Source organism: Zootoca vivipara, chromosome 6, assembly GCF_965207765.1.
Source record: "Zootoca vivipara chromosome 6, rZooViv2.hap1.1, whole genome shotgun sequence".
Classification (NCBI taxonomy): domain Eukaryota; kingdom Metazoa; phylum Chordata; class Lepidosauria; order Squamata; family Lacertidae; genus Zootoca; species Zootoca vivipara.
Window position 1 is genome coordinate 16,991,160 of NC_142589.1, and position 23,430 is coordinate 17,014,589.

At 46.1% G+C, this 23,430-nt stretch overlaps 1 protein-coding gene across 1 annotated transcript; it reads left to right on the plus strand.

Moving 5' to 3' along the window:
- Positions 1-9,680: 9,680 nt before the first annotated feature.
- Positions 9,681-21,874, plus strand: CALML6 (calmodulin like 6). The gene is made up of 5 exons (XM_035119630.3): positions 9,681-9,788; positions 14,971-15,145; positions 16,425-16,569; positions 16,975-17,075; positions 21,688-21,874. Exons 1-5 carry the CDS (start codon positions 9,786-9,788, stop codon positions 21,732-21,734), a joined length of 471 nt encoding a protein of 156 aa, XP_034975521.2. The 5' UTR covers positions 9,681-9,785; the 3' UTR covers positions 21,735-21,874.
- The last annotated feature ends 1,556 nt before the right edge of the window (positions 21,875-23,430 follow it).

Consider the following 23,430-nt stretch of genomic DNA (forward strand, 5'->3'; position numbering starts at 1 on the left):
CTGGAATCTCCGGGCAGGGCTGGGAATGCCCTCTGCCTGAAAAACCCTGCCACTCAGTGCAGACAATACTGGACCAATGGACCAGCTCAGTACAAGACATCTTCATGTGTTAAGGCGAAGGCCTGTAGCACTGTGGTAGAGCATGTGCTTGGCATGCAGAAGGTTCCGGGTTCAATCCCTAGCAGGGCTGGGAATGTCCCCCTTCTGAAAAACTCTGGAAAGCCGTTGCCAGTCCATGTAGACAAAACAATGCTAGATGGAGCAATTGTCTGACTTTGTCAGGCAACCTCCTATGTGATTCAGATTTTTTTCTTGTTATAAGACACATAACACACCTGGAGATGCGGCAGCACATTTGGGGAGGGGACGGTGCTTCTCCAGTGCATTTGGAAAGCGCTTGCATCTCAATCCTTCTTAAAAAGCCCTTACGAGCGCCCACATCTCCAACTAGCTGAAACCAGGAGAGAGGAGTGGAACCTAGAGCAGCAGAAAATCTATGTGCAAGAGAGAGCTATTTTTAGCCAGGCAGCGAGTAGGGGGCGTGCATTTCTGTGTGTACACGCATCACCCACTTCTCCGCACACAACACAATTTTATTCAGACACCTCTCTTGGCAAGCGAAAGTACAGCTGGGGGGATGCTTGGGGTTTGGAGGAGCGTTTGCTAGCAGCAGGCAGCTAGAGAGCTGAGCCGGAGGCTGGGTCTCCAAAGCAATTAAAATAAACTGCAGGAGCCAAATAACACCAGCTCACAAGAGCAAATGTAATGCAACAAACCAGACCAAGAGTGGGCAAGCGCTCTCTCTCTCTCTCTCTCTCTCTCTCTCTCTCTCTCTCTCTCTCTCTCACACACACACACACACTCTCTCTCCAGTGCTTAGCAGTTTCTATTTCTGACATCATACTGAAAAGCAATAATGGTATTCCTCCTTGGTTCAAGATAATTTAAAGGAATGTTCATGTATGTTGCCAAGCACAAACAACCCCCCCCCCAAAAAACCCACCAAAGTTTGGGAAAGGAAAGGGCAGGAGATGTATGTGCCTCAAGGGTCATTTGAATTTTCCAAGGATAGTCCCGTTTCTCAGGACTGGTGCTGCCTCTTCAATGACTTTAAATGAGGGCCAGGCAAATTCATATAGGAGAAGGCTATCATTGGCTACTAGCCACAATGGCTAGGTTTTCTCCCTCCACTGTCAGAAGCAATATGCCTCTGAATACTAGGTCACTGGCAGTCACAGACAGGGGGAGCTGCTTTTGTGCTCAGGTCCTGCTTGTGGACTTATCATTGGGACATCTGATCGGCCACTGGGAGAGCCAGTTGTTGGACACAATGGGCATTCAGCCTGATGCAACAGACAGCCTCTTTTTGTTTTCTTACAAACTGTTTGCACTTGCCTCTACCTGGCTCTCACATTTCTGGGGGGAAAGATATGAGCAGTGTGGGGTAAGTGGAAAGGAAATATCTCTTGCATGCTTTCTGAGCATCTGTCGGGATCTGCTGAGGCTAAAAGTAGGACCCATCCTCACTTATACTAGCCTGTCCTGTGTGGAGTACAGCACAACTGCAGACTGGCATATCTCCCTAGGCAGTGAACCAGGGAACCTGTGGCCCTTCAGATGGTGTTAGCCTACAAGGAGGTTTTAGGCTTGTTTCAGCAACTAAGCTCTTCTTGCATTCTTATGTGTCTCTGTCTCAGCCAAATCACTGATCCTATTTTATCTCTTGGGTGAGATATAGGGCATTATCTTTCCAAAAATAATGAATTGAGAGTAGCACTCAGCTTTCAACCTTCTCCTGCAGGTCTCCGAGAGATCCATTTTAATGGGGAGGGACCAAGAGGTCTCTCTTGCATGTACTTCTAAATGCACACAAGGAAATGCTAATGCACGACTTGGGAGCAGCAGCAGCTCATTGGCAGAGCCTGCACTTTGCATACAGAATCTTCCAGTTTCAATCCCTGGCATCCTCAGCTAGAACAGGGTGGGGAGGGAGCCTGTTTCATCCCATGGGCCACTGGCCCTTCTTAACAACCTGCCAAGGGCCACATGCCAGCACTAGGCGAAGCGAGGAGCACAAGTGGGTGGGACAATTGACTGCAATTTAAAAACACCACCCACCATTATTTATTTATATCCTGCCCTTCCTCCCCAAAGGAGCCCAGGGTGGCAAACGCAGCAATGACTAGAACAATTTATAAGTATCTAAATATCTAAAAAGATGCAGGCTGGGAAAGATCTCTGCTTAAAAGGCTAGTTGCAAGAGAAAGAGATTCAGCTGAGAAGGCCACAGATTCTAATATTCAATGCTGATTAAGACCTTTCCAGTCCCTGGGCACTGAAACTATTATAGCCCCCACTGGAGCCAACTCCAGGGGGTCACGGGTGCTTCAGCACCCACAATAATATATTTGTGAGGGCTGCCCCCCCCAAAGTCAATAGGCAAAGTTGAAGCCCTTTGGTGCAGGCACCCACAATCTTCAGCATGAGATGGCACCTATGATAGCCCCCCAATATACTGTATAATTCAAAATAAAAGTAGTACTAAACCAAAACTTAGATGTATGCTGAAATGGGCATGCATGTGTGTCATGTACAACACATGACGAGACCCGATTTCCTTGCATTACTTCAATTTACATTAGTAAGGGAGACACACACACGGTTTTGGTGGGGATAAGGAATAAAAGAACAAAAACATCAGAGGTCAAGGAGATAAACGACTACCTGACATTTAGAAAACACCTAAAGGCAGCCCTGTTTAGGGAAGTTTTTAATCTGTGATATTTTAATGTATTTTGGTATTTGTTGGAAGCCACCCAGAGTGGCTGGGAAACCCAGCCAGATGGGCAGGGTATAAATAAATAAATAAATAAATAAATAAATAAATAAATAAATAAATAACAAAAACGGGGAGAGAGAGTTTGGAGTGGAATGTAAGAAGTCTAACCAAGTTCTAATTTCCCCCATGTTGACTACTTCAGTGCTTTTTTTTTTAAATCAAATTCTTTCAAAAAATTCTCAATTTTTTTCATTTTGGTGTCCCAAGTGCATGCATAGCCTGCCTGCTGGGAAGAGAGATGGGAAAAAACAGAAGAAAAGTCTGGCTGCTGTATCAGGCCAAAGGCCCATCTAATCTAGTCCAGCATCCTGCTCTCAGCAGCCAACTAGATTTCCATAGGAAAACCCACAAGGAGGACCTGAGTGCAACATCAACTGTTCCCCCACCTGTGATTCCCAGCATCTGGCATTCAGAGGCATACTGCAACCAACAATGGAGGGAGAGAAACATAGCCATTGCAACTAGGAGGTGAGAAGGGCAATACACTGGAGGATGTTAGCGGAAGGCAAGGCTGACTGGTCAGAACAGGACCACACGGCAAAGCTCTGTTGCAGGAACTACCAGCTGTGAACTCAAGTGCCTGGTTATGATTGCATATATAGTCCAAAGATGGTAAATAAAGTGCATGGCTTTGGAAACCCCAACTTTTAAACAACGACAAAAGCCATCAAGAAAATTTGCCAGCATTTTTATGCAAAGCTCCCCATTGTATGCCATTTCTTTTTTTTTTTTAATTTATTTTTATTAAAGGTTTTCTCAGTTTACAAAGACATGGGCAGTGTCTCTCATAGCATTTTTACAGATCAGTTTCAATTGTTGAGACATTGGGGAGGAAAAGGGGGAGAACGGTAGATAAGGGAAGGGGGTGGGGGTAGTGTGACAATGTTTCTAGTTTACTTAAAGTGTGTTGGGGGGGTTTGTCAGCATTGGTTGTGCAGGTTCTTTGTTGTGCATTTGTTTTCCTTTGATGGTGAGAGTTGTTGGGGTTGGCCTAGGATATAGTTTTCTTTTGTGGTTGGCTGTGGTGGTCTGTTTTATGTGAGTAGGGTGGGCGGGTCAGGTTAGCCATATTGATTTGTATGCTGTTGGTGGATTTCTGTCGTTGTCGTGTTGCGCTGTGTATGTGATAAAGGGGAACCATACTGGGGTGAAGCCGTCTTCTTCTATTTGACCCCGTGTCAATTTCAACTTATTGGTTAATTTTTCTAATAGGGCTATTTCCCATACCGTCTGGTACCATTGGTCTATGTTTACTCCTGCCAGGTCTTTCCAGTGTCTGGTTATGGTGTTTCTGGTAGCTGAGAGTAAGTGGGTTATGAGTTCTTTGTGATGTAGGTGGGCATTATTGTCCTGGAAGATGTTTAGCAAGGCCAGTTCTGGGGTAAGTTCTAATGTTTGTTGGGTTATTTTACCTACTTCTCTTACGGTTGTTCTCCAGAATTGTTGGGCTTTGGGGCATTCCCACCACATGTGGAAATATGTGCCTGTTGATGTGCATCCTCTCCAGCATTTTGATGAGGTTCCTGGGCGTATTAGTGCTAGTTTTCGTGGTGTTAGGTACCACCTGTAGATGGTTTTCAGAGTGAGTTCTTTCCTTTTTGCTGATATGGATTTAAATGGGGGTTTAGACCACATTCTGGTCCATTGAGTGGGGTTGATTTCATAGCCTATATCTTCTTCCCATTGTTTTTTTATTGCGTCTGAGTTTGTGGAATTTTGGTGCAGTATTTTATATATTGCAGATACCATCCCTTTGCCGTGACCCTTTGTCGTTAGAAGGAGGTTTTCAAAAGGTGTCAGGGGTCTTGTTGCTGCTGATTTTATTACTGGCTTGTTTAAGAGGGCATGTAATTGGTGTTGTGCTAACCAGGGTATTTGGGTGTCTTCTAGTTTATCCTGTATTTCTCGTGTTGTCAGAGGTATGTTATTTTTATAGAAGTCTGTTAGGCGATATAGGCCTTTGGTTTGCCAAGTTTTAGTTTGGATGTTTTGTGCTGCCTGGTGGAATAATGGATGGTAGACCAGGGGGAGTAGTGGGGATGTGGTTGGGGTTAGTTTGTCCGTTTCTGTTTTCCATGCTTTGAACATGGTTTGTGTGTACCTATTAAGTGTTGTGGGGATCCTTCTTAGTTTGTTTGGGAAGAATGGGTATGCTGTGGTGCTGATATTCTCAATTGTGTCTCTCTCTAAGTGTATCCATTGTTTTGTCTTATGCCATTTCCTTTAATATATACGCAATTTTGCAACACAATCACCCTTAATACAGTGTAGTTGTTGTTGTGTATCTTATTTTCACCAATGCATGCATTTTTCTACACACTTTACCCTGCATTTTCACAGACATGTGGTTGGAGAACAGCCCTGCAAAATTCAGGGGAGCCTAGATTTCGAAGGATGGCTACATTTCGATTTTCAGATTGTTCCAGAAAATGTGAATTGAGTAGATTTGCCTTTAAATGCATGCTGAATCAAATCACACACACACCGCAAATCCCTCTCTGGCTAATGGGTAGGTGCAGCTCTAGCAGAAAGGGGGGGGGAGCAACCTATTTGCTTTTGCATCACTGCAAGGCAGGCGACTAATGAATCAGAGAATATAGTTGGAAAGCTTTCACACTGTTACTCCATGTTCTCTGGCCGGGTTGTGACTGCAGTGTCTCAGAAGAAATGGACTATGTGTGTGTGAGACCAGGAAAGTAGGAGGCTGGCTCAGATTGGGCTCATCCCTGTTTTTCTCGAATTCCTTTTAAAAATAAAACGGTAGATCATTCCTTGGTCCTAGATCACTGGAATACCTGCTTCCAGCACATTCTGAAAAAGACAGCTGCATACACGCAACATTATATTCTACATTCAATGCACACTGAGATCTTGCTTATTTCTATGTAGTCCACACACAGTCTGAACCTGACATATAATTTATGCCCCTGAAAAGCAGGGTAAACTGCTTGAAAATGCATATCATAGTGAAAATATTATATGTGAGCTTCCAGACTATCACTGCTTCGGAGGTCAGATTTAATGACATAACAGCATCAGGGAGCACAATCAAAGATGATTTTGGAGCTCTTGCACAACAATCTCACTACCTGCCAATCTGCAAATTGAATTCTTTGGGATAATAACAGCAATGGGGAAATGCTTGGAAAAGGGGGAGCAACATTTGCTTCCCACAATGTAATTTAACCTCCCCATAAATCAGAGGGCCCACTACAAACTGGTGCTTTTAAACAGCTGTATTATGCAAGGTGCAGTTCACACACTAATAGTGCATTAATGGTGGAATTATGCTGGACCATTCACACACCATTAAGCATTATTCTGTGATGCTACCCCAATGTTACGGCGCCATCACTGTCTGGGGGCAACTCAGCACAACAAAAGCAGGACAAAACAACCCAACAAATGGAACATTTATGGTAATTAAAATTACAGGGCTTCAGCAAGAAATGATGGGATATGCACCGATTGGAAAACATGCACCCTGGAAATTTTTGCAAACACTACGGAAAGCCAGATCACATATAACCACCCCAACACCACCATGAGCACAAATAGTCATGAATGCACAACTGAAAAGGATGCCTGGGATGCTCTAGATTAGAATGTATGCTCAATTGATAGCCAACACCACCTAACCTCATCTCAAACTTTGTTCTAACGAATCGTGACAAATGTTCAATAAACAGACTTGTCTCACTCCATAGTCAGCAGCATTTAGGGCTGTGGAGACTGAAGTTTCATTTAAAATATCAGCCGATCCAAGGCACCAGGTTCCTCTGAGCAAATGTGACCCCATGAAGCTGGTAACATCTCTCCCCCCCCCCCCCGCCACCCAAGTTGGCCTCCTCAGCAGTATTTCCCCTCCCAGGCCCAGCAGCAGGAGTAAACGTAGTGGCTTTCCATAGCTAGTAGCTTCCAGTTCCTTTGACAGTGTTCAAAATATGCTTGACCTCTGACCGCTCCCTTATATGGCATGCCCAACTTGGAGAGCCTTTGCTCTTGGGACTGCTGTCCACCTGGCATGGTGCTGGTGGTGCTGATTAAAGCCTTTAGGGACAACAACAGGTGCTCTGCTTGCAACCGTATCATCCTATTTCCTTGCAAGAAAGATGCTTTCCCCTATTGGGTTCTGCAACAAATGTAGGGCAATCAACACACACACACACACACAGTCAGAGGGTGTTATCTGCATGCTTAAAGTTGTGGTGGGGAAGAGGGGACATGGCAGAGGTGTGCAGGATTATGCAAGCTGTGGAGGGACTAGAAATCAGGGTCATCCAGCAAAGCAGAATGTTGGAAGATTCAGGACAGATACAGGGACAGCATATAGTTAAACTATGAATTCACACCCAAGAGAGGCTGTGATGGCCACCAACTTGATGGCTTCAGAATAGGGTGAAGGGGGCATTGGCCTCAGCCCTGAGCCAGCTCCCACCTGCCTGCCTGCCTTCTTTCTTGCAAGCTGCCCAAGGGGTGGCCCTGGCTGACACCTTCCTCAGGCTCAGTGTTGTAGCACTCAGCAGGGCAGAGACAAAACAAGAATTAGCCTCACAGGGTTGTTGTGAGGATAAAATGGAGAGAGGGAGAAGTGTGTGTGCCATCTTGGAATGAAAAGTGGGGTGCATATGGTATAAAAATAAACAAACACATTGATGCAAGCTATTGTAAATGTTCTCCAGGATCTAGGAATACTTGGCATTGCTAAATGCTGAAATCTCAAACCAACCGCTCTTCCAGTGCCCCGATTTCTACGGCAGTTCTGCTCTCCTTCTCAGCCGCTGCTACTTCATGGCCTTCTGCTCTCCAAACCGTTCTCTTAATCTCCGCATTAGAGATGTTATGGCACATTTGTACAATTACTCTCTAATGCGCTCTGGCAATCATGCTAGGCTCTGTTCTGGCTAATCAGAGCTGCTATTTGCTCCCTTACGGGAAATGCCGCCAGGGGCATAACTCATTAAGAGTGCCAGCAGAGGCTGGACACTTTGCTTGGAGGGAGGAAAAACAGGGGTCGGGAGACAGACGGGCTGGCTGGCTGGGGGAATTGCGCCTCAGAGTCAAACCAGTTTTTCAACACACCTTAAAGAATATGCAGTTGATCTCTGTGTTGATCACATACAAATGGAGTTTGTTTGGTGATCATTGTGTACAACCTGGCACTCTAGGAACTGCTATGTGCAACGTTCTCACACACCTTACCCTGCCCTATTCCAGCAACCACTGTGGAGAACCCCAATCGGAGGAGCACCCCATCTTGGAAAACCACTGCTGCTGCCAGAAACACACAACTAGAGGCTGGAATAGGTACATCACAACTGGACCAGGCCATTGGCCCCACATAAGGGGAGATTAGCTCTGCTCTTTCCTCCCTTTCTCAATATTCATTCATTAGACTTTGACTACAAACCTTTCCCAGACAGGACTTGCATGCCTTGTTCTACACTGCTTCGCTGCCTGCACCTTGGCTTGTAAGCAATCATTTATAGCAATAGTGGGGGAGCTTTTTCAGCTCTAGGGCCATGTTCCCTTGTGGGCAACCTTCCAAGAGCCACGTGGCCCTAGATGGACTTGGTATGGTAGGCTGGTTCCTGCACACACACTCACAACCCTCTCTCTGTCCTCCTTCCAGGCAAGCAAGAGGCATGATCAGAGTTCAAGGACACATTCCAGCCAGGCAAAAACATGCAAGGAGGATATGGAGGAGGGCTGGTTGTCTGGGGACAGTCACAAGGCCTAAGGTTTCCCATCCTTGCCTCACTACTAAGATATGTTTTGTTCTGTTTTTCAGAAGTAACCACACCAGATAAAACTTTGCAATCAGGAGCAAAGTGCTTAATGCTTTGGTGAAAAAAGTCCAGAAGGGAAATAATTACAAATTGGAAGGAAAGGATCTCCTTTTGCTCTCTTTCTCATTCCCCTGCAGCTGTAACTATTTTCTTGCTCCATTCTTTGAAATGTATGGTTTTTTAAAAAACAACAACAACCCTCTTTGTCCTAAAAAGAGCCTTTAGAAGCAGTGAGAGTGCTTCCACTCACTTATTTCCATGTCGCCAGAATGTCATTGGGAGGGGGGCAAACTTTATGAAGCAAATAATGCAATCCTGGAGAAATCTGCTCAGATGTAAACTCCCGTTGAGTCCAATGGAGCTTACTTCTAGGTAAGCACGCTGAGGACTGCAGCTTAACATCACAATCCAAAACACAGCTCATATATGAAGAGTTGGGGAATGACTCTTGAACACAGTAGTATAGCATAAAATCATTGACACGTAGAGCTGGAAGGGACCCCAAGAGTCATCTAGTCCAACCCCCTGCAATGCAGGAATCTCAACTATAGCATCCATGCCAGATGGCCATCCAGCCTCTGCTTAAAATCCTTCAAGGAAAGAGAGAGTCTGTTCCACTGTTCTGAGTCTTCTTCCTCCTACCCAATTTACATTTGTAAGCTCATTGGGAGCAGGGAACTGTTGCAGTCCTTCCACCACTCTTTGTTAAAACAAAAGCTAAACACACACACACACACACACACACACACACACACACACACCCCGCCTCTGCCTTATTATTCATATAAATGCTTTTACAAACAACTCAGAGAGAGAGAGAGAGAATGTGAAGCAGGGGAGACATTTTTGAATGAACAAAATGGTCTTTTCTTTCTTGCCATTGTGACCACACAAAATAGCCATAGAAGTTGCCTTGTAGCCAAGGGGCCTCTGGGATGCAGCAGCAGGTGCTGTTGAGAGGGAAGATCCCTCCAGAAATAGGGCTCCCTCCACCTTTACTTCCATAAAAGGTTGCCAAGAGGCTCATCCCCCTGGGTCCTGAGTGCTGAGCACTTTTTCTCTAGCTGTAAAAGGGAGTGACTTCATGCCCTGTCCTCCTGCTCAGCTCCTCCACCAGCAAACTCATCTTCTCAAAGCAGTTCGAAAAGACCAAGAAAATGGTGAGTCTCCTTTTACCTTGAATTACTGCAACTTTGAATGAACTTGAATTATGCTTTCAGAACTGGGGAGCGTTTGTGGCTCAGTGGTTAGAGCACCTGCTCTGCATGCTGGTTCAATTCCCAGCATCTTCAAATAGGGCTGGGAATGTCCTCTGGATGCTGCCAGTCAGTGTGGACAGTACAGAGTTAGACGGACCAATGGTTTGATTCAGCTTAAGGCAGCTTCCTATGTGGGTAGAGCATCAGTGGTAGAGCATCCGCATGGCATGCAAAAGGTCTCAGGTTCAACCCCTGGCGTCTCCAGGTAGTATTGGGAGAGACTTCCCGCCTGAAATCCTGAAGAGCTGCTGCTCGCCAGTGTAGGCAATACTGATACTGAGCTAAATGGATAGAATGTTCTGACAGTATAAGGCAGCTTCTTCTGTTCCTAAGTGGTGGTTTCCTGTTGCACTGAACAAGTGAAATGGGGATAGAGGGACATTTTCCCTCTTCCTTTCCCACAACTTGGGTTCATCCAAAGTAGTGGACTTTGCAGTACGTTTAGGGAGGTTAGCAAAAGATCTTTAGAGGGTTGAACAGGACCCCTTCCTTTAATGCCTTTCGATGTTCTATCTAAGTGTTAACCAAGCTCACGTAAAAGGTCTCTCAATGTCTATTTGACAGCCTTTGCTAAATGGAACGTCTGTGGTAGACCTCTAGATACCATCACCAGAAAACCTGAGCTTCTCAGAGGAAGTTATCTAGCTTTTGATTATTTGCTTTTACTGTACTGTATAGGCAAATCTCCCAAATGTAGGACTAAATAGATATTTTAAAATTTGATGGAGCAAAAACAACAAACAACAACAACAACAACAACACTTTTTATATATTATTCAAATGTTCTCCTCAAATCAGGCCAGTAACAAAGTATTGCTGTTTTACACGGTGGGATTTTGGGGTGGGGGTGGGCAGGGTGTATTATGCAGCAATAAGGTATTAGTGGTGGATTTATACAGGGCCACTCATCCCCCTTCCCCCCGCTTATTAGCGATACTTCCCTAATGTTTGCCGTCTGCAGGGGCAATTATTGCACTGTAGCAAGCAACAAACTAAAAAATAAACTGGAGCATTTGTGGCATGAAAAGTTACAGGATTTCAACAGGTCACACAGCATGATTGGAAATGCAGCACTATGTCTACCCAAAAACTTGGCAGGCGGGCGCACAGTGTTTTGGAAGCAAGGATACTGTATAACCACCTTGATACCACCATTACTACAAATCATCGTGAACCCACCATAAAAAGGGCATCTGGAGGGTCTCTAAATCTTCACCCATAACGAGAGTTCTTCTGTCCATCCATCCACCTCCTTCTCCAGGGTGCTATATAATCTGTATGAGGCTCAAGGAGACAAATTCATTCTCTCCAACATTCTGAGATGGCTGAAGACCCAAAGCATGCTTATTCCTTTCTGGACTGCTTGTTTGAGAGAGTGGGGTTTGGGGTGTGTGTGTGTGTGTGTGTGCTTTTTGCTTATTATTTTAATGCTTAGTGGCACAGATTTGGCACTGTTTCTGCTGGCACGGGAGCACTGTGTTTGCAACCAGAGGGACTGATAGAAGACTTTTCACCAGTGCAGCTATTCAGGGGTGGGTGTGCATGTAGCAGCTTCATATTCAACTTCCGGGCTTCAATATTGAATGGGGTCCAAAAACATGTGGTTGTATCTAATTAAGTGCTACCAAGAGTAGACTCATTGAAATCAATGGTCATGATCTAACTTGGGTCTGTTGATTGTCTTGCCCCTGAGAATGCGATCCCAACCAATCAGAGATCGCATAGTGTAGGTGTGGGAAACCTTTAGCCCTCCAGATATTGTTCGACTACAACTCCCATCAGCCCTAGCAAACCTGGCCAATGATTATGGGAGTGGCGGCTCGGCAACATTTGGAAGGCCAAAGGCTCCCCCTGATGGATTAAATGTGATACGGTGCTATGTAGCCAATCAGATTTGGGCATGCAATGACATCACAAAGCCAATTCATAGTGGCAGCAATGTTGCCTGGTTGGATATCTGGCTCATTCTGAAAGGATGAGCCATTCAGCCCATTTTGCATCCCATTACTGAAAGAGGATTATATTCCCACCACCACCAAAAAGGCCCACCCTCATTTAAACTCCTCCTTTTTGCCAGCAGTGCTTTCAAAGCATTGGGTGATTACAGTTAATGGGGAAAGTCCAATCAAAATCCAGAACTTCAAAGTTCCCTTGATAGCAGTGAAAGAGTATGCCTATTATTACTAATATCTGCCTGGATTTCTTTTTAATAAACCTAGTGCTTTCTCAAGCAGGGATCTGATATCCCATGCACCTTTCTCTAAAGAACAATCAATCATATTTATTATAATTGTTGCAAACCACGCAGGTGATGTGTTGCTGTAGCAACAATTACCTTCAGCGCTTCCCTTTCCAAAACAGTTTCTGTTTTCTCAGCCTTCAATGAAATAAAAAAACTCATTCATGGGATGCCAAGGTACACAGTCTTCCACCTGGGAGCTGAAATCAGCGGGAGTGGCGATACCCTCAGATGTTTTTTTTCTACAGGAAAGTGGAGAGGAGTGTTAAAGGACACGATCCTGACCCTAGTTTTAAAAAGTGGGTTGTAGGCAACATTAGACCTACTCAAAATAGACCTACTGAAATTAATTGACCTTAATTAGTCATGCCCATTAATTGCAATAGGTCTAATCTGGGTCAGACCAACCCTATGCCCCCAAATACCACTCTTTGCAGTTAATGACTAACCCACCACTGACCCCCCATTCCTCTTGCTCTTCCTTGCCCCCGCCTCTCTTACAAACATATATTTATTTCACTGGGACACTCTTCCCACTTGTTCACCGCAGCAACTGGTATAAGGAGGCATCCTGCCTCCGACAGCGGAGGCAGAACACAGCCTGTATATTCACTATAACTTTAAAGCACATTCGAAACACATTCTGTCCTCCAAAGAATTCTGCGCATTGTAAGTTCACCTCTCTGAGAGTCGCAAGCAACCCCTTAACAAACTACAGTGCCCAGAATTCTTTGAGGGAAATAATTATGCCCTTGGATTGTAGATCAGTTGGTTAGAGCATGGTGCTGCTAACACCAAGGTTGCAGGTTCCATCCCCGTATGGGACAATGACATATTCCTGCATTGCAAGGGGGGGGGTTGGACTTGATGATCCTCTGGGTCCCTTCCAACTCTATGATTCTATGAAAGCACATGCTCTGAATGTGCTTTAAAGGCTCAGTGTGTACACGGCCTATGTGGCTAGCAGCCACTGTTAGCCTAACCCTCTTCCCAAGCCATTCAAATTGGTGACTGTCAATGGCCTCTTGGGGGAGCGAATTTCCTAGTTTAGCTACCGGTATGTGTGCAGGGTGAAGAAATCAGTTTCCTTGGCCTGCACTTGAATCTTCCAAAATAATGCTTTACTGGATAGCTCTGAGTTCTAGTGTTAGGAGTGGGGGAGAAAAACTTCAGAGACTCTCCTCCAGGTGAGGCAAGACCAGAGAGAAAAAGATGGCAGAGTGTTTGTAGAATTCCCTGCCCCAAGCGATCCACTTAGCACCAACCTGACTCTTCTTCCACCCCTAGGCAGACATGTTTATTCTCCCATAAATGCCCCCATGCCCTTTAAAAACCTTTTCTTTTTCTTTTTTGTTATATTTCATCTCTGCATCTATTTTTGTAAAATGCCCTAGATGCTGTGCTGAAGGTGGTGGTAAACAAACCTTGAACATATATATTTTGCAGAGGGTTGGACTAGAGGACCCTTGGGATCCCCTTCCAACTCTAGAATTGTATTATTTTATCTCCCACACCCCTGGCAACAGCTATGGCCAAAAGCAAGACGTATTCCAACAAAGGGCAAATTAAATTGGTACAAGGCTTTCATGAGACTAGATAAATAAATAAATTTGTAGTTATAAATTGGAAATGCCCCCAATCACCCCTTGCTCGAAAATGCTTTGCTGATAATAAAATCATTCTGGGATGGACTGAATAGCGCTCAGGATCCTGATCTACACAACACTGCCCTCTGGTGCTTGCTCCTAGTTTGAGCTCAAAATTACTCTGAAAACAGGTGGCAAGCTTTCTCCTCTCTTCTTCCTCCCAGAAGCAATGATGTGTGTTCCTCTTTGCAACAACCCAGTGAGATTGGCTAAACTGAGAGGCTATCATCTGGTGAATGCCATGGCTGGGTGAACAGCTGTGCCCAGGTCTTAAAAACAACAAACAAATAGTCTTGTGGCAAATTAAGGAAAGACTGGCGAGATTAATTTTGGCACAAATCACTGAGGAATATGGCCACTTCCTCAGATCACACATGGTGGAGGGCTACTGGTGGTTTGTCCATGGTGAGAACAAAGGGAAATGGAGTTGTTATTGTTATTACTTCTACTACTACTTATTAAACTTGTTAGTTGCTTTAACTTGCTCAGGGCAACCCAAAGCCAACTGATATACCAAAAAAAAAACAAAAAAAAAAACAAAAAAAAAAACAAACCCCACATACATTAAAATGGAGGATTATATATATATATATATATATATATATATATATATATATATATATATACACACACACACATACATACATACACACATCCCACCCACTGGTTATAGAAGAAAGTTATAGAAGAAAGTTTTTGCCTGATATAGATATAATGATAATAATGATGGCGCCAGGAGAGTGTCCCTGGGGAGAGCATTCCACAAACAGGGAGCCACCACAGAAAAGGCCCATTCCTGTGTTGTAGAAAGTGCAGTGATATTTATTTGCTTAGGGAAGAGGTGAGGAAATATTTTCAGTCTGAGGCAACCTTTTCTCTTTTTTTGGGGGGGGGGTGAAGAGCAAATGCCAGTGTCTTGCTCTCTCTCTCTCTCTCTGTGTGTGTGTTAAGGTCTGCAAAAGTACAAAAGGGGGCAACCCTAAGGGGGCAACTCTCCTGAAACAGGCAAACAAGACATGAACATGCTCTGTGGGCATGGAATCCTGGCTGGCAGGCAGAGATAGGGCAGCACAGATCCCTGGACGGGATGGAACGGGGTACCATGGAAAAGGAGGTTGGCTGGGGGCCCCTGAACAGGAACACTACCCAAGGCATCATTTTGTCACCCAGGCACCTTAATGCCTCTCTTCACCTGCAGTCGATCGCCCTGACGCCGGAGCAGATCACAGAGTACAAGGGCATCTTTGAGATGTTCGACGAAGAGGGGAACGGCTTGGTGAAAACGGATGAGCTGGAGAGGCTCATGAGCCTGATTGGCATCAACCCCACCAAGAGAGAGCTGGCAACGATGGCAAAGGATGTGGACAAAGACAGTAAGGATACCCCGCCTGGCCTGGCTTTTCAGAAAGAATTCTGGCCCCCAAACTGAATAGTGCTGCAATTAAAGGAAGCGCTGTGGGAAGAGAGAGAGTTTGTGTTTATCAATCTATCTGGGAAGCTCAGGGGTAGAGCATCTGCTCTGCATGCCAAAGGACCCCCAAGTACAATTCCTAGGGCAGGGAGAGACAACCCTGCTGTGCTGCCAGTCAGCATCAACAATGGTGAGCTTAATGAACCAATGGCCTGACACAGCATAAGGGAGCTCCGTATTATCTTGCTATATATATAAAAATGTAAAACGTCGTCACACTCTGCAGTTTGCATAGCTGCCGACAGGCAACCACTCCAACTGCACATTGAGGAATGGGCAGGCTGGCCCAGCCAAGTTGTTTAACAGAGGGGGAGAGCCACTCTGAAACACCTCCCACTTCTGGTAAACACACTTGTGGTGAGGTTTAAAGGAGGCGGGGAAGGTGCTTCACACAGCGGCTTAGCGGACTACTCTGTGAAGCACCTCCTCCTCCTTTAAAAGGGGGTGGAGCTTGGTGTCAGCTATGGGGGGGAAACAGGTGAGGGTATGGTGCAAAGTGGGGGTGGGAGTTGGTCAGGTGTGGGGGTAAGGCAAAGAGCTCGGCAAGTGGAGCAAACAGGGGCAATAGCATCTCTCTCTCTGTGTGTGTGTCTCTCTCTGTGTGTGTTACACATACATTCTATTTTTCTCTTCCCCTGTCCACACACATTAGTTTGCAATTTCCAACCATTCCTCTCAGTAAAAGGCGCCTATTTAGAGTGGTAACCTCAAGGCAGGACTGTGTGGCAGACCAGGTAGAGGGAGGAGGCAGCCAGGTACACTTGCCCCGGACCTTGGAGGGCTAAGCCAACCAGAGCCCCCCCATTAGAGGCTTACTGGTCTTACACTGTCATGCCAAGATCAAGACTCCTCCCCCAGGCCTCAGACAAGCTCTGCACAGGCCTGGTACAAATGCCTGTGGCCCTACGCGAAAAGGATAAGCAGAAAGCATCCCAAAGTGCAGCGAAGTCTAAAATGTCCAGAGTCTAAAATCACCAGTGGGGCTTACTTTTATATAAGCACAGCAAATGTAAAATCTGCATCTACTGTTTTGCATCCACTGCCTCTGGTCCTGACCACCACTGACGTGTGTCCCTCAAACAGCTGTCCAGAATGTTTTCGACCCTTGGGTTGAAAAAGAACTGGCTTATAGGAATGCATTAATGGATTCCAGAAGTCCTTCCTTCCTTTTCTTCCCCTAGACAAAGGCAGCTTCAACTGTGATGGGTTCCTAGTTTTGATGGGGATTTACCACGAAAAGTCAAAAAACCAGGATGAAGAGCTAAGAGCAGCTTTCAAGGTCTTTGATCAGGAGCACAAAGGCTACATTGACTGGAACACCTTGAAGTAAGTGAGCAGAAGACAGGGCAAGGGAGGGCAGGCGTTGCCAAGTCTCTCGTCCAAGTTTGCTACTCACATCCACACCATTTAAAGCACATGGCTTTGGCCCAGAGAATCCTGGGGATTATAGTTTAAGGGTGCTGGGAGTTGTAGCTCTGTGAAGGCCACCCAGTATTCATCCTGGCCAGGAGCAATCCAATTCCGCTCATCCAAGATGACATCTGTGATGGTTGTCATGTTGGCGGCCATCACTGCCTCTTGTGGGAGTGAGTTCCATGGATTAAATATGCGCTGCATGAATCGAACGGATCTATAGCTCTTTGTGAGTGAAGGTAAAGCAGAACCTCCATGTTTAGAGGCAGCATACCAGATAGTGCACAACCACGCCTTACCGTGGCCTCTTCCCTTTAGGTACGTGCTGACGAATGCCGGGGAGCCGCTGAACGAAGAGGAAGCAGAACTCATGATGAAAGAAGCTGACAAAGACGGGGATGGGACCATTGACTATGAAGGTATCAGAAATGCATGGGGAGTTTGAAGGGAGGAACATCTCTTAGGTACAGTCAGCCATATAGAATCATTCATAGAATCATAGAACTGTAGAGTTGGAAGGGACCCTGAGGATCATCTAGCCCAACCCCCCTGCAACACAGGAATCTGCAGCTGTCCCACATGGGGATCAAACCTGCAACCTTTGTGTTATCAGCACCATGCTCTAACCAACTGAGCCACATCAGCACCCCTATCTTTCTGTTCAAAACACACACAGCATTAATGAAATAAGTACACACAATCTCTCCTGCCAACCTAGCAGTTCGAAAGCACATCAAAGTGCAAGTAGCTAAATAGGTACCGCTACAGCAGGAAGGTAAACGGCATTTCTGTGTGCTGCTCTGGTTCGCCAGAAGTGGCTTTGTCATGCTAGCCACATGACCTGGAAGCTGTACGCCGGCTCCCTCGGCCAATAATGTGAGATGAGCACCGCAACCCCAGAGTCAGTCACGACTGGACCTAATGGTCAGGGGTCCCTTTACCTTTACCCACAATCTAACAATTGGCAAGACTTCCACAGTTCTGCCTCCTCCTCCTCCTAAATCTCTTATCACCAATACAACATGGTCTTACTTGATCTGGGCTTTGGGGATTGCATTTTTATTTTTCTCTTTAAAATTTTTGGAGTTTCAAGGAACATTCCATAGCCCCTCCGTAGCCGAGTCAATGGTTCAAGACCGCTCAACCTTAATCCAGTAAACCCACAGCTCTTACACATTTTGTGTGCACACACTGTGCAATACTGTACATGTGTACTCAGAAGTAATGCCCATTGAGTTCAACGAGACATAAAGCAACAGCAACCCCCCCCCGTCCACTGCACCCCTTGGTCTGTAGAGTTCACAGAGTACAACAGGTATTTGGCTACACCCTCTGAGATACCACCATCTGACTCTACTGTCGCCGCCATTATTTTGCACGTATCCTGAACTCAATTTCCTAACCAATTTCCTAGTAGGATGTTACAGGTAGGTAGCTGTGTTGGTCTGACGTAGTCGAATCAAAATTCCTTCCAGCAGCACCTTAAAGACCAACTAACTTTTTTTTTTGTATGAGCTTTCGTGTGCATGCACACTTCTTCATTTTTTATTTTGTTTTCCTAGTAGGATGTTTGACTTGAAACACAGATAAACCTAGGAAGCACGATTGCAGTTCTGCAGACCTTCCAGCAGATAGCAGTATAGTGCACCATTCTGACATTAGTCTATATCCATATTTGATAAATTGCAGCTTGTGCCACTTTTCCTTCTCTTAAAGCTAGTCCCTTAATTTGCTTTCACAAAATACATGGCAAGGAGCTAAAGACCGTTCTTGCATTGCAGGAGGGCTTGCGGTGGTTGCTGCCCAATCGTTTGATCCCACAGGTTGTGGTATAGTGGTTAAAGTGTTGGAATAGGACCTGGGGGCATAGCTGCCAAGTTTTCCCTTTTCTCGTGAGGAAGCCTATTCAGCATAAGGGAAAATCCCTTAAAAAAAGGGATAACTTGGCAGCTATGCCTGGGGGGAGACCAGGGTTCAAAACCCCATTTGGGTGATCTTGGGGCCAGTCACTGCCTCTCAGCCTAACCTGCCTCACAGCATTGTTGTGAGGATTAAATGAGGGCTGGGGCTGGGGGGTGGGGGTGGGAAACCATGTATGCAACCTTGAGCTCCTTGGAAGGAAAGGTAGGAAATAAATGCAATAAATAAATTGAAAACAATGCTTGGATTACTACAGAAACATGGTTGTGGTTTTGGGTGGTGCAGACAGCGGCGTAGAGATGGTATTATCTAGCAGGAGGTTCCTTAGACATTTCCCCCCCAAAGACCAACTGAGCATGTTGCCCACCCCCAAGATCATGTATGGACAAGAATGTCTGGCTCGGATGCACTCCCCAACCAAGGATGTCCCTGTACATGTTTGTTTCAGAGCAGCAAACGGAGGGGTGCTCTTTCTGCCTCTGTAAGACCCATCCAGGCGAAGGATACAGCTTGCCTGCACCCTGACCACAAGGAAAGTCTCATTAATATGACCAAAATCTCTCTGGCTTTGACTCCAGAGACTTGGGGTTCTCAGGGCCCATCCTTAGGGTCTGACACCCTTCAATCTCTGGGCCATTCATTCAGGACTGGCCCTGTCAAACATGCAGCCCCCTACAAGGTAATGTGTCCCCTCCCCCGGCTGAAAAAATGTTCCCCACTCCAGGCGTAGTGTGAGGCAGTGACTATTTCCACATTGCCAAAGGAGAAGGAATACATTAACTCCCAAAGAGGAAGAGGACATATATTTGAATAAGATACGCATATGTAGAGATGCACACTTTGCAGGAACTACTACTGTATGCACAATGCATCTCACCGTAGCAGGGGAAATTGTGACTGGGTCCTCCATGGGTGATGTGTCAGTGGCTGAAGCTGGCTCCATTAACCCACACCTGGCTGCCGTTTCTGGATTTCTATGCTGTAGAGAAAAAAGCAAACTATTGTCACGTACTGGTTGGAAACGGAGGAATGGGGGGAGGCACCAGCTGAGGAACACCCCGCCTCCCACAAGGGAAGACAGCTGAGAGCCTGGGGAGTGGTGGTTGGACCATGATGAGAGGTCAGAGGGAAAGGGGGAATAAGACCAAGAAGAGTAGGTATTGGGAGCTGAAGAGGTAACAGAGCTTAGTGAGCGGGGAGAGTCTATAGCAGAGAGGAGACCAGAATAGGAGGCAAAAGCTGAAGCAAGGAAGTGGTAGGAGGGAGGCCAAGAGGCAGAAATGAGTCAGGCTGGTGCAGAGTCATGGGTGTCTCCCCCTCCTGCTGCGACAAACTCCCCTCCCCTAGAAGAGGTATGAAAAGGGCAGAGGAAAGGTTGGTTGCACCCAGGCACAATCTCTGATTGCTTGGAAAAAGCCCTGGAGAGGAGATGACTTGGACAGCTGCAAGAAGGTGGGGACGTTCACACTTATCAACTGGTTTTCATGGAGTAAGACCACCAGGAATGAGCTACTCTGCTCATTAAGTCTAACACACAACCAAGTCTGCAGAGATGGTGTTTTTGCTAATAAATAGTTAAATCTGATTTTAAACTGTGTGATTACATACCAGCATGCTCCTGTGACAACTATTGATTAGCAATTCAGGCAGGGTCCTTGAAGGTAGGTTGCAGTCTGAGCACCTGGAACTAGGAGGCAGAAGGAAGGGCTCACTAACAAGCCAGAGGGAAGTCAGAAGGTCTGCAAGGCTTACATCTCTCTTAGGTTGCTGACTGGCCCCTTCAGTGTCACCTGCTTTCCCAGGCCACATGGACCATGCACTGTTGGAGCAAACTTGCAGCAGGCCCCATTCACACCATACATTCAAAGCACTGTAAGTAGCCATTGCTTCTCCCAAAGAATTCTGGGAGTTGTCATTTGTTAAGGGTGCCGAGAGCCATTAAAACACCCCTCTTTCCCTCACAGAGTCAAGTGCAGGCATAGGCAATAGGCAAACTTGGCTCGTCAGATGTTTTGGAACTACAACTCCCATGATCCCTAGCTAACAGGCTACAACTCCCATGATCCCTAGCTAACAGGGCCAGTGGTCAGGGATCATGGGAGTTGTAGTTCCAAAACATCTGGAGAGCCAAGGTTGCCTATGTGCCTGGTCAAGTGCTTTAGCAATCAATCCCTCTTCCCAGGGAATTCTGGGAATTGTAACTGTGAGGGGGGATAGAACTTGTCTCCTAACAATTTTCAGCACCCTTAACAAATGACAGCTCCCAAAAAATTTGGGGGGAAGCCATGGCTGTTTAAAGTGAGCATGGCCAAACTCTGGGAGCTAAGGGCCTGACCGGCAGGACTCTACACAACACCCAGGCCTACCTCAAACAGGGCAGAACAATGGCTGGCTGGTGCTGATGGTCAGGCCTACCAGCTCAGGCCTCCATGTGAAAAGAATGGATGGTACCTATCGAGTGCAATCCTAAGCATGCTTGCTAATAAGTGGCTTGGGCTCAGATTACCAGAAAGATGGTATCTCCCTTTATGAACCTGCTCACGTGCTAAGATTCTCAGGCGAGCACCCTGTCTTGGTCCCATTAACATCAGAGGCACAGTTGGTGGTGACATGACAGAGTGACCCTTTTCTGTGGCTGCTCCCAGACTGTGGGGTTCTCTCCTCCCAGCTACCTGTCCACCAGCAGGCTGAAGACCTATTCAGGCAGGCCTTTGAAAAGGTGCAGATGATGTTGACCAATGGACCAACCATTGGGACTACATTTATATCCCAACTTTATCTCCCAAGGAGCTCAAGGTTCTCCTCCTCCCCATTTCATTCTCACCACAACCCTGTAAGGTAGGTTAAGAGATTTACCCAACGTCACCCAGTGAGTTTCATGGCCAAGTGGGGATTTGAAACCTGGTATCCTACAGGTCATAGCTTGGGAGAAGTGTGCTATAAATACATTGCATGAAATAAACAAACAAGCCCCACTGAGCTCAGCAGTACTTCTCTTGTATGTGCGTTTGAAAATACACCAGAAAGTTAAGAAATGGGCAGGGGGAGGAAGAAAAACAATCAATTCTACCTTCTTCCTATAAATATCTATGTTTGTTTTCCCCCTTCTAGAGTTTGTGGCGATGATGACCGGCGAATCATTTAAATTGACCCAATAAGGCCAACTGGAAAAATTAATTCTTGATGTCAGAGTCCCCACCTCTCTCTCCACCCAAGTGACTTTCCTGCTTACAATGTAAATAGGCAAAAGAGGAAAGCCTCATGATGTCTGTAGGTAAAATAAAAAAAAATTGGTGTACAGATCTCCACATCCCTACAGCAAGAAGTTTGCAAGCAAAGAGTGGTGAGGGAAAGCCAGTCCCAGCGTGTATCTACATGACAGGGTTAAAACAGGTTTAAAAGTTTAATTCGGTCGTTCTGCAAAAAGAGCCAGGCTAAGCCACTTTAGCAGAGGATTCTCCTTCAGCTACGGTTCCCAGAATTCTTCAGAGAAAACCCTGGAACTCCAACAGGCATCCACACCATACAAAGTTAGCATAGCTCAGGCATCCCCAAACTTCGGCCCTCCAGATGTTTTGGACTACAATTCCCATCATCCCTGACCACTGGTCCTGTTAGCTATGGATCATGGGAGTTGTAGGCCAAAACATCTGGAGGGCCGAAGTTTGGGGATGCCTGGCATAGCTCTAAGGCTGTGTACACACAATACTTTTAAAGCACATTATTTTCCCCAAAGAATCCTGAGAGCTGTAGTTTGTTAACCGTGCTGGGACTTGTAGTTATGTGAGGGGTAAACTACAGTTCTCAGGAATCCTCATGGGAAATAATGTGCCTTCAATCTGCCAGAAATACATGGTGTGTGCCCAGCTCAAGTTAAATCGCCTTGGGCAATTGAGGGCTGGAAACTGGACAGATTACCCTTGTTTAAAATTCATATTAATAAAATTTCAATGAAACCAGTTTCCATTTTCTCTCCCCCCCCCAAGTGTGGCTTTTTGGGTAGAATCAGTGAAAGAAATGCAGGCCTGTAAGGCCAAGAGCAGGGACCCAGGTGGCGCTGTGGGTTAAACCACAGAGTCTAGGGCTTGCTGATCAGAAGGTCGGCGGTTTGAATCCCTGCAACGGGGTGAGCTCCCGTTGCTTGGTCCCAGCTCCTGCCCACCTAGCAGTTCGAAAGCACATCAAAGTGCAAGTAGATAAATAGGGATCGCTCCGGTGAGAAGGTAAACGGCGTTTCCGTGCGCTGCTGTGGTTCGCCAGAAGCAGCTTTGTCATGCTGGCCACATGACCCGTAAGCTGTGTGCGGACAAACGCCGGCTCCCTCGGCCTATAGAGCGAGATGAGCGCCGCAACCCCAGAGTCGGACACGACTGGACCTGATGGTCAGGGGCCCCTTTACCTTTTACCTTTAAGGCCAAGAGCAGATGCAGTTAAATGCTGGAAGATGCATGACAGATTTTTTAAAGAACTTCTTACGCAGCACATAGTTAAGCTATGGAACTTGCTCCCACAGGAGGCAGTAATAGCCAACAACTTGGACAGCCTTAAGAGGATTGGACAAATTCTGAGGGGATAAGGTTATTAACAGCTACTAGGCATGATGGCTATTGCTCTACCTCCACATTTGGAGGCAGAAATGCTTCTGAATATCAGTTGCTGGAAACCATACAGAGAGAATGCTCTAGTGCAGGCATCCCCAAACTTTGGCCCTCCAGATGTTTTGGACTACAATTCCCATAATCCCCGACCACTGGTCCTGTTAGCTAGGGATCATGGGAGTTGCAGGCCAAAACATCTAAATTTGCATCTGCTCTGCATACAGAAAGCCCCAGGTTCAATCCTGCGCATCTCCAG

Bases quoted from the DNA above. Each gene is read 5' to 3' on its own strand.
- CALML6 (XM_035119630.3), top strand. The intron at 15,146-16,424 runs GTAAGGATACCC...TTCTTCCCCTAG, and splicing joins AAAGGATGTGGACAAAGACA to ACAAAGGCAGCTTCAACTGT. The intron at 16,570-16,974 runs GTAAGTGAGCAG...TCTTCCCTTTAG, and splicing joins ATTGACTGGAACACCTTGAA to GTACGTGCTGACGAATGCCG.